Source organism: Lipophrys pholis (genome assembly GCF_963383615.2).
Source record: "Lipophrys pholis genome assembly, chromosome: 6".
NCBI classification, from domain to species: Eukaryota; Metazoa; Chordata; class Actinopteri; order Blenniiformes; family Blenniidae; genus Lipophrys; species Lipophrys pholis.
This window is the reverse complement of record NC_137629.1, coordinates 3,313,130-3,324,401: the sequence shown is the minus strand read 5'-3', so window position 1 is coordinate 3,324,401 and position 11,272 is coordinate 3,313,130. Positions and strand designations below refer to the sequence as shown.

At 43.0% G+C, this 11,272-nt stretch overlaps 1 protein-coding gene across 1 annotated transcript; it reads left to right on the top strand.

Moving 5' to 3' along the window:
• Positions 1 to 1,781: 1,781 nt before the first annotated feature.
• LOC308111434 (uncharacterized protein) lies at positions 1,782 to 3,139 on the top strand. Its single transcript, XM_080466329.1, has 3 exons — positions 1,782 to 2,070; positions 2,240 to 2,389; positions 2,822 to 3,139. Exons 1-3 carry the CDS (start codon positions 1,974 to 1,976, stop codon positions 3,064 to 3,066), a joined length of 492 nt encoding a protein of 163 aa, XP_080322455.1. The 5' UTR covers positions 1,782 to 1,973; the 3' UTR covers positions 3,067 to 3,139.
• The last annotated feature ends 8,133 nt before the right edge of the window (positions 3,140 to 11,272 follow it).

Below are 11,272 nucleotides of genomic sequence, written 5' to 3'. Positions count from 1 at the left end.
GAGCACTTGAATAGGTTATGTACAATGATCCAGAAGGCCCTTGACGTAAAGCATGAAATGTTTATATTTGCAGACATGAATATTGGTTGGTTTGCAGATAATTGTTCGATGAAAAAAACTCGAGTAACACAATTAACGTATGCAATCTGGTTCAGATAGTAAATTCACCTTCAAGGGTAAAAATTAACAGGGATGGATTAATTACATCTACATGTATTGATCATATTTATACAAATTGTGTTGAAAAGTGCTCAAGTATTATTTCAGCACCTATTGGCTTCAGTGATCACAATAAAATTGCTCTGGCGTTTAAAACAAAAATACCACTGGTGGAACCTAAAGTCATTTACAAAAGAATGTACAATTGTTTTTCAGAACCTGACTTTATCAATGATGTGGAAGATGTACAGTGGGATACGGTGTTGCTGAGCACACATGCTGCGCTTGCTTTGATTAATTTTTGTAAACTATTTTCAGCAGTGTGTGATAAACATGCCCCAATTAGGAAGCTCTCTGTGATCTGTAAGGGCTCCTTGGTTGATGGTGGTCTGAGGCAAGTTATGGAAGAAAGGGACCAATTGGGAAAAAAACTGCTGTTATCTGTTAACTCTGCTGACTGGCAAGCTTGTTGGTCATTGAGGAGCAAAGTAACACAAATAAATACGCAAAAGAAAAATCATTACTTCCAAAATAAGTTTAATGAATGTAGTAAAAACAGCAAACAGATATGGAAAACAATTAATGAACTTTTGGGCCGAAGCAAGATGAGTAAAATGTCTTGATGAATGACATTTATTAAGAAACCTTTTGAAATTACAAACTATTCCATTAATGACTACCAAGACAAAGTGAACATTCTCAGAAATGAAATGAAAGTGAGTGGTTGACTGTCAGAAACTATCATAAAAGAAATAATTATGTTTGGCAAGAATTGTTCATTTATTTTTAAACCTGTGAAGGATGATGAGATTCAAAGAATACTAAAAAATATAAACTGTGATAAGCCTGGAATTGACAATATGGATAGCAAACTTCTAAAAATTACAGCTAAATCAGTTGTAAAGCCTTTATGTCATATTTTTAATCTATGTTTTGAAGAGTGCATTTATCCAAATTTGTGGAAAATATCAAAAGTTTTTCCTTCAACTAAAAATTCAAAAGAACCACTGACTGGGCGAAACAGTAGAGCCATAAGCATCTTACCTGTCCCGAGAAAACTGATGGAGGCGGTTATGTTTAAACATATTCTGAATTATTTTGAAGCAAATTATCTTCAGTCTGATACTCAACTTGCATATAAAGAAGGATACTCAACCAGCACAGCACTCACAGGGTTAACTGATTAATGGCTGCAACAAATCGACAATAAGCAATGGGAGGAGTTCAGTGCAGCCTTTGATCTAGTCGATCATAAACTTCTACTTGAGAAACGATGAGCGTATGGCTTTAAAAGCTCAGCTAAATGTTTCTTAAGTAATTATTTGGCTGACAGAAAACAGTGTGTTGCTTTCAATGGATCCTTTCAGACACTGCAACCTTAACATGCGGAATTCCTCAAGGCAGCTGCCGCGGCCCTCTGCTGTAGAATATCTTTGTCATTGATGCATGTATGGCAGTATATGCAGATGATACAACTGTACATGCATCTGCCTCTAGAATAGATCAGGTCATTAATATGCTACAACAGGAGTTATAACAGGAGGAGCTTCAACACTGTCGTCTGCTGATTGGTCTGTGACAACCCAACCGCTACTCTACCGGCAAGCCAGCCGTTTCAAATCAGTAAAGAAAGTGAAGAATGGATCCTTGGACGACTGAAGAAGTGCAATTGCTCCTCTCCATAATCGGAGAAGAGCAAATTCAAAAAGAGCTAGACGGGGCAGTAAGGAATGAGAAAACCTTCAGGGCGGTGTCGGAGAGGATGAGGTGTAACGGCTTTAGTAGAAGTCCTGCACTGGCGGTGGTTGGACGCCATGGACCAAATTTATGGCCACAGACCGGCCAGTCAGGGAAGAGAAGCCGGTTTGGACAGCGCCACGGCCCTGCTGGAGTCTCTGGTGGAGGGAGATGGTAAGTTTTTAAACTCTGAAATCCATGCTTTTTGTATTCACGCGAGGCGCGAGCCAGTTAGCTTTAGCATGCGGCTATGCTAGTTAGCTTTACCACGCGGCTTAGCTAGTGAGCTTCAGCCCCAGTTATCGGCGCAGTCTGAACGTGTGGTTTGTTTACATTTCTGCAGGAGGAAGTGAGGAGATGGGTGAGGATTTCACCTCCCCTGGATCCAGTAGTGTGGAGGGGCGGTGCAGCACACCGTCACTCCCAACCCCATCACCACCAGCCTCACCACCTCGTCCAGGGGTTGGGAATGTGTCGCTCCAGCAGCGCCCGGGTAAGGAGTAGCTTTTACATGTTGTTATTGCAGTACTGGTATTCTGTTAAGTAGAAGTATATACATGCACCATTACATTGAATACTGTGATAAATACCTAACAATGCACAGCACAAATGATGCAGAGTACTGATATATTTTCTGCTGTTTTTGCAGCTGGATGTTTATATTATTATATTCATGGTTAACGTCACTCAACAACAGATTATGATCAAACAATTAAAGTGCAGAGCAGTGAGGTGATAGGCTCCACCCTGGCAGTGTCTTCCCACACATCCTTGTGACGTTTCAAGCTGCATATTCACTGTTTTGTATATTTATACTTCTGTGAAGTATCCTTGAGTACTGTGAAAGGCGCTGCCAAATTAATTGTATTATTATATTGTAACTGTCAAATGCTTAACTTAAGTTCTTTCGCCGTTTGCTGTTTAGTCAGGAGGAGGCGGGAGCAGCAACACCACCACCTGACAGAGCTCCTGAGGGAGATGCAGGCCTCAGATGAGCGGGAGGCACACCTCAATAGGGAGTTTCAGCGCCAGCAAATGGAGCAGTGGGAGCGTACACGTCTGGATGAGATCCGGGCCCGCCAGGAGGAGAGGCAGGAGGAACGGCGCCAGGGGGTGGCTTTGCTTGCCCAGGCCCTGAGAGCCCAGCGTGGCACAGGGCCAAATGAATAGCCGGTTCAAATATGTAAATAATATGTTCATATATGTAAATAATATGTTCCAATAAATAGTTTTTTCACACCCCAATATGCGCATCTACTTTTTGGTCAACACTTGTGATGTGCTGGAGGTCTCCACTCTGACTGTGGTGTGAATTGAGCCGTATTTTGTGAGGAAAAAGTTTGGAATGAAAACTTGTTACAATTCAGATTATTTTTTCTGTCAGATGCTTTCAGAAAAACTTGGATGGGGTTGTTAGCAGTGAGCTTTCTGATTTGTTTGGCTTGTAGATGGACAACAAGGGCGCAAAGATCAGTGTTGCAGATTTAATGCAGCCTGAAACAAGTAGAGCAAGAAAAACAAAACTAACTCAGGTAACAGTAACAGGTTTTTGAAATAACACAACACCAAACAGGTTCTTCAAATATATACAGCTCTATTTACAAATACTTCATGCATTTAGGACATCGCCGGACACACTCTCCCACACAGGTAGCGAAAGGTCTCTTCAGACATCCGGAAGTTCTGCAGCCACTGTGTGCTTGTGAAGCAAGGCACTATCTTCTCCCACCAGTCGTTGCTTCGAGTGACAGCCCAACTTGTAGGCCTGTGGCGGTGTTGTTGCAGTGCTGCCAGGATGACCTGGGAGACATAACAGCACATTTATACACGTTTAAACATCAATCTATTTCTATTTTATATTGTATTTTTAACTTTTTCTAGTTTCTGCTATGTGTGCTTCTTTCTTTTTTTACTATCCTGTTGTACCACTGCAAATTTCTCCACATGTGAGATAAATAAAGGATATCTTATCTAATCTTAATTAAAAGCCAGTGATATAAGACAATTGGAAACACTTTTAAAATAATAAAGGGGAAAAGGACATAATCATAATTACAGGTGAAATTGATCTCTTCCCAATAACTGTACAATAAACTAAAGTAAGTACAAATGGCTTCTGTAGCGGTAAAACAACTACTAGTAGTAACTATTGAAAAAACAACATTTTTATGAAGGTGACATTTTAATGGCTGATTAATCATGAGGTGCATTTTAGACATGTAATGGAGTAAAAACTACAGATAATTGGGGCCAAACGTCATGAGGTGAAAGTAAAAGTATGCTCTATATTTTCACTGAAGTAAAGTACAGTTACCCGGTTGCGTCGCCTCTTTCTTCTCTCCCGCAGTCGTCTCTCCCCTTCCCATCTCTCCTCCTCCTCCCGCCTCTCCTCCTCACGGCTCTCCTGCTCACGGCTCTCCGGTTTTGCAAGGAAGCAAAAATCCAGAAGAAAACACACGACGATCTCATAGTCCTCCATGTTTCTTCCTCGAGTTCTCCCGCGTTGACCGCTGCGTAATGGCGTCACATCCTGTGTGATTACGCGGCCGTTCATAACCCCGCCTATATTTCAAACCGTTACCCGTGTAATGGAAACGCGGCACTGATACGGGTCTGGTTACGGATAGTAACCGGTACCTGACCGGTACCGGTACCAAGGGGCACTGTGGAAACGGGGCTTAATACAACGTTTTATTTGCCTTTACCAAGAACTAATGCTCTTAAAAGTACTTTTATATATCGAGCCATCTCATACTGGAACATGCTGCCTCCTCAAATGTTGTTTTTAAAACTGACCTAAAGAAAATCTGTGATCAATGGAGAAATAATGTTGAATTAGTGGAGCTCTGGTTGTTGTTTAATTGTCTAGTTTTTGTTTTGTTGGAGTTGACTGTATGTGCTCTGTTGATGTACTAATTGTTATTGTTGAACGTTTTATTTTAATTGTGTAAATGTTTTTCTTTTTTTCCTCTTTCTTTTCTTTTTGTGAATGGACCCCAGGAAGAAATAGTCTCTGCCAATGCAGAGACTAATGTTTTAATCCTTAAAATAAAATAAATATGCTATTTGGCCGTTTGACAAGGTGCTGAAGTCTCAGAAAGACTTTGTTCGTTTATAAGAGAAACGGTCTGGTCCTGCTGACGAACTGCAGCCTTCAGTTACCACCATAACGTTTAGTTTGATCATTTCCAGCATCTCGTGAACATTTCTGCTCTGGACTGGCTGAGGTATCGTCTGACACACAGAACCTTCACCATGAGCATCGTCCTCTGTGATGTGGAGTCCCACAGGGCTTAGTCTTAGGGCCACTGCTTGTCTCTCATTATCTACTTCCCCTGAGCTCAGTTCTCAAGAGAATCTCATCTCCTTTCATTATGTTGACGACAGCCAATTTTATGTACCTCTGAACTGATCAGTTACTTGATGATTTAACAATAAAACAGCTGAAGTGACCGTGTTAGTGTCTCCTTAGTTTATTGGTCTGGATCAGTTTAAAGAAATGGATGTGAGCTTGGCGCTGAAGTACAGTGAGACTGAAGACAGAAGCTGCACGACGTCTAAAGAAACTGTTTGGAGCATTTGAGGAGTAACGGAAGCTGGAGAGTCATAGAACTCATAGAAACGTACTGTTTTGGAGCGTAAACGCTTCTTTAAGATCATCATGTTCTGGTTCTGGTTCTGGTTCTGGTTCTGGTTCGAACATCTGAAGAAGCAGGAAGCTGACGGGTCAATGGAAAAGATCCAGACAAGGAACAGAGAGAAGAACCTGCAGAAACACCTTCCACCGCTGATGAAGGGGAAACAGGAAACGCCTCCGCAGGTGAAGCTGGCAGGAAGCCAAAACATGAAAAACCTTTTGTGGAGAAAAGGTCACTTTGAAATATCAGATAATATATATCTTTTAATTGTGTTTAAAGTCAGGTGCTTTTCTTTGTTCTGAGCCTCTGAAACTAGTGGTAGTCCAGTAAACCAGAAGTAATCCAGTAAATTAGCTGTCAAGTATGTATGTATGTAAGTATGTCAGATCACTTCAATTTTTAAACAGTAAGTTGATCAACAAAAGTGATTAAACATGTGAATGAGTAGATCGCTAAACCAACTAACTAACTAACTAACTAACTAACTAACTAACTAACTAACTACACACACACACACACACACACATACATACATACATACATACATACATACATACATACATACATACATACATACATACATACATACATACATACATACATACATACATACATACATACATACATACATACATACATACATACATACATACATGTTGTTCTGTCCCTCAGATGTCGGCACATTTATATATATTAAGTTTTTAAGTTGATTTATTTGGAATGGATGTGTAATCCTCTGTATGCTCATAAGAAGTCACTGGTTAGTAATAATTCTGTTTTTTCTAACTTCTATGGTATTTACTTTGTTTGTGTTACTGCCACCTATTGGCCTCCACCTGTAAGCAGCAGGCTAAGGACACCATTTTGAGAGCAGCACTGAAGGAGTTCACATGTAAATCGCTCCTCTGTGCACTTTTTCCTGAGTTACCTTGGCAAGACATAATCTGTAAGTTACCAACTACTTTTAATGTTTTGCAGTGCTTTATCACTTGTTGTAAATGTTTATTTACTTGATGTCCACATAAATCGTTTGCTATGCTAAGTTTAAGCTAAGCAATTTTGAAACATGTTATGTGTGTTGTGATATGTGACATGTATAATAAGTTATACACTCTTTTATTTGAGTTTTGTACGTATATTGAAATACTGATGTATTTTTGTATCTGTTTTACAGTTTTACAAATTTAAGAGATGGTCTACGGACATGAAAGACACCCTGAGTCCTGTCGTTTCTGGGGCCATTTCTTTTGTGTTAAGCTCGCTGTCTAAGTTAAGTTAAGAAACACTTAGCTGATGGCAGAAGAGTAAAAAGATTATCTACACGTCAAGATACTCTGCTTCCCAAGATGTCAGAATCGAGAGACTCTCCACCCTTCTCCCAGGAAACCAGGTCGGAGAGCCTGTCACGCAGTTCACGCAGCTCACGCCGTTCAATCACCAGTCAAGCTGCAGCAAAAGCACGAGCAGACGCAGAAGCGGCCCGCACCAGAGCCCAGTACGCCAAACGCCAAATAGACATGGAGGTCGAGAAGGCACGCATTGAGGCAACACTAAATGCTCTGAAGGTCGAGGGTGAGGCTGAAGCAGCGCTCGCAGCGGCTCAGGTCCTGGAGGCGGCAGCTGATGAGGCTGTACACAGTGCTGTAAACCTCGCAGACACCGGCATTCCTGTAAAGACACCTCCTTCCATTAGACGTGCACAAGACTTTGTTAACACTCATTTCAATGATGACAAAGGACTTGTAAAAAAAGAAGAAAGTAATGAAACCAGACCTTCACCTCGCCCACAAACAGAACTATCAGACCTCGCAGCCTACTTAGCACGCCGCGACCTGCTGACAACGGGGATCACGGTTTTCGACAACAGGCCAGAGTCCTACGTATCCTGGAAGTCCATGTTTCACAACGCTACTCAAGGGCTCAACTTCAAAGCCAGCGAAGAGCTCGACCTACTCACCAAGTGGCTCGGCGGGGAGTCACTTCAACACGCTCTGAGGATCAGGGCGGTACACGTGAACAACCCGGAGGCTGGTCTGCAGCGCCTATGGCAACGTCTAGATAAGAGTTACGGCTCTCCAGAGGTAATCGAAGCATCAATGTTCCAACGTTTACAGACTTTTCCAAAAATATCCCATAAAGACACTCACCTATTGCAGGAGCTCGCAGATCTTTTGCTCGAGTTAGAGTATGCACAAAATGAAGGTTATCTGCCAGGCCTTAGTTTTCTTGACACTCCAAGAGGGATAAATCCAATAGTTGAGAAGCTCCCATACAGCTTACAAGAGTCATGGGTAAAACACGGGACAAAATACAAAAGAGACCATGGTGCATTCTATCCTCCATTCTCATACTTTGTACAGTTTGTGAATGACCATGCCGAAATGAAAACAGATCCTAGTTTCATGTTACACAGTTCTAACATAGTAACTCCAAACATAGACAAAACTCAATTTAGACAAATCAGACAAACAAACAGAGTTCCTGTGGCGGTGAATAAAACTGAGATAAGTCAAGCGAGCAGCAACATTAAAACAACCACTCTCAACCCAGACAAGCAATGTCCCGTCCACCATAAGCCACACGCACTTGTTAGATGCAGAGGGTTTAGAATGAAAACATTGGATGAAAGAAAAGGTCTGCTTAAAGAACACTTCATATGTTATAAATGTTGTTCATCCACGAGTCACAGAGCTAAAGACTGTAAAGCCGTCATACAGTGCTCAGAGTGCAATAGTGACTCGCATGTGTCCGCCATGCACGCGGGTCCACCGCCGTGGGCTCTTAAAGACTCTGACCCTCTGTCACAGAGCCACGGCGGGGAGCCTGGCCCTCCAAGCCCTGTCACTACAGCTAGCTGCACAGAAATATGTGGTCCAGGCCTACAAGGTAAATCATGTGCCAAGATATGCCTTGTCAATGTGTACCCCGGCACTTCCCCAGAAAAGAAAAGGAGAATGTACGCTATGTTAGATGATCAAAGCAATTCATCTCTAGCAAGATCGGCCTTCTTTGATATGTTTAACGTGGAAGGCAATATTCTCCCATACACTATGAGAACATGTGCTGGAATATCGGACACAGGGGGGCGCAGAGCTAATGACTTTGTTATTGAGAGTGTGAATGGAAAAGTAACCATGCTGCTGCCCACACTAGTGGAATGTGATCAGATTCCTGATAACAGAAACGAGATTCCCACTCCTGAGGCAGTAGCTGCTCATCCTCATCTTCAGCAGATTGCATCGCAGATCCCTCCACTGGACCCAAAAGCAGACATTCTTCTCCTCCTCGGGAGGGATATCATTCAAGCCCACAAGGTCCGCAGTCAGGTAAACGGCCCCAACAATGCACCTTATGCCCAACACCTCGACCTGGGGTGGGTAGTCGTGGGAGATGTCTGCCTATCAGGTGCTCATAGACCCAGTGTGAACTCTTTCAAGACCAATATTCTAAGCAATGGTCGTCCCAGCTTTTTCACTCCTTGTACGAGCACAATCCATATCAGAGAGAAATACACAGAAACGTGTCCCACTCTTCACATCCCCCAAAATGAACTGGGCGCACAGCTATTCCAACAAACAACAGATGATGATAAAGTAGCACTTTCTGAGGAAGATTCTTTATTCTTGGATATTATGCAAAAAGAACTAATCAAAGATGAGGCAAATAACTGGGTAGCCCCACTCCCATTTCGCTCCCCCAGACAGCGTCTGCCCAACAACAGGGAACAAGCTTTCACTCGTTTAATGTCACTCCGCAAAACACTGAAAAAGAAACCTGAAATGAGAGAGCATTATGTTGACTTTATGGAGAAAATCTTTAGCAAAGGCCATGCTGAACCAGCCCCTCCTCTCTCACCCGACCAAGAATGCTGGTATCTCCCTAGTTTTGGTGTTTATCACCCCCAAAAGCCAGGCAAGATTAGGGTGGTCTTTGACTCAAGCGCTCAATGTGACAATGTCTCTCTTAATGATGTGCTGCTAAAAGGGCCAGATCTCAACAACAGTCTTGTGGGAGTTCTGCTACGCTTCCGGTCTGATCCATATGCAGTCATGGCAGATGTAGAGCAAATGTTTTACAACTTTTTGGTCAGAGAGGACCATCGCGACTATCTACGCTTTCTGTGGTTCAGAAACCATAATTTGGATGGAGAAGTAATGGAGTTCAGGATGCGGGTACATGTTTTTGGAAACTGCCCATCTCCATCAGTCGCTATCTATGGGCTTAAGAAAACAGCCATGGAAGGGGAAGCGGAATTTGGCAGTGAAGCAAGGGAGTTCATTGAACGTCACTATTATGTTGATGATGGACTAAAATCGTTCCCTTCAGCAGATGAAGCAGTGGACGTACTTCGTAGAGCTCAGAAAATGCTAGCACAGTGTAACATCCGCCTGCACAAAATCTCATCCAACTGTCCCGCTATTACCAGTGCCTTCCCAGCTGAGGACCTCGCAGCAGACACACAGGGCCTCGAGCTTGGTCAGACAGCCCCTCCCATGCAGCGCAGCCTAGGCTTGGGTTGGGACCTTGCTACAGACCTGTTCAAGTTTCAGGTAACCGTAAATGAAAAACCATTCACCAAAAGGGGAGTACTTTCCGTAATTAATAGTGTGTACGACCCCCTCGGTTTTGCTGTCCCGGTCATTGTAGAAGGCCGAACCATACTCAGAGACATTTCCACTAACATTAGCGAATGGGACAGTGAACTGCCTAAAGACAAGTTAGAGCAGTGGCAGCAGTGGAAAGACTCTCTCAAGCACCTAAAACAGCTTGAAATCCCCAGAATGTACACCTCAATACCACTGTCTGCAGCGAAAAGGAAAGAGATCATCATCTTCTGTGATGCCTCCATTAAAGCCGTAGGCGCCGTCGCGTATCTCAAACTCACAGATGCAGAAGGACACAGTGAAGTGGGCTTTCTTCTCGGCAAAGCACGACTCGCTCCTAAACCGGACATCACCATACCAAGGCTTGAACTCTGTGCAGCGGTGCTGGCTGTCGAGGTCGCAGAACTAGTTTTGGAGGAACTAGACATCACAGTTGATCGGGTGAGCTTTTTCACAGACTCAAAAGTAGTGCTTGGGTACATTTCAAACAAAAAGAGACGATTTTACGTGTATGTCCACAATAGAGTAGAGCGCATCAGACGTTTCACCCAACTTGACCAGTGGGATTACGTGCCCACTCATCTAAATCCAGCTGATCATGCCACACGCTCGCTAACCGCTGAGCAGCTCTCTAACTCTACATGGCTCAGCGGACCTGATTTCCTCACTGATTCAAAGCAGAGTGAAACAGAGACACAGACATTTGAACTTGTACACCCAGAGACTGATAGTGAACTGCGTCCTGAGGTTACTACCTGTGCCACTATTATGTCAAAAGCCACGCTTGGTAGTGCAAGATTTGAAAGGTTTTCGAGTTGGAATGTGTTACTTGGAGCCGTTGCTAAATTAAAACACACAGCCCAGTCGTTCAAAAACAGTCCTGAAAACACATGTTATGGCTGGCACAAATGCAGTGAGCATTTAAATGAAAACCAACTTGACCAAGCAAAAATCACAGTCCTTCGCACTGTCCAAAGAGAGCTTTACAGAGAAGAAATAAAGCAAATAGAACAGAGAGCTCCTCTAAAAAACTCAAGCCCACTCAGCGGACTGAACCCATTCATGGACATTAATGGCATCCTGAGAGTCGGTGGGCGCCTAAAAAGAGCACAGTTACAGTCAGATGAAACAAAC

Excerpts from the sequence above, each read along its gene's own strand:
- LOC308111434 (XM_080466329.1), top strand. The coding sequence starts at position 1,974 with ATGGACCAAATTTATGGCCACAGACCGGCCAGTCAGGGAAGAGAAGCC. Across the intron at positions 2,071-2,239 it reads GTCTCTGGTGGAGGGAGATG|GAGGAAGTGAGGAGATGGGT; the intron begins GTAAGTTTTTAA and ends ACATTTCTGCAG. Across the intron at positions 2,390-2,821 it reads GTCGCTCCAGCAGCGCCCGG|TCAGGAGGAGGCGGGAGCAG; the intron begins GTAAGGAGTAGC and ends TTTGCTGTTTAG.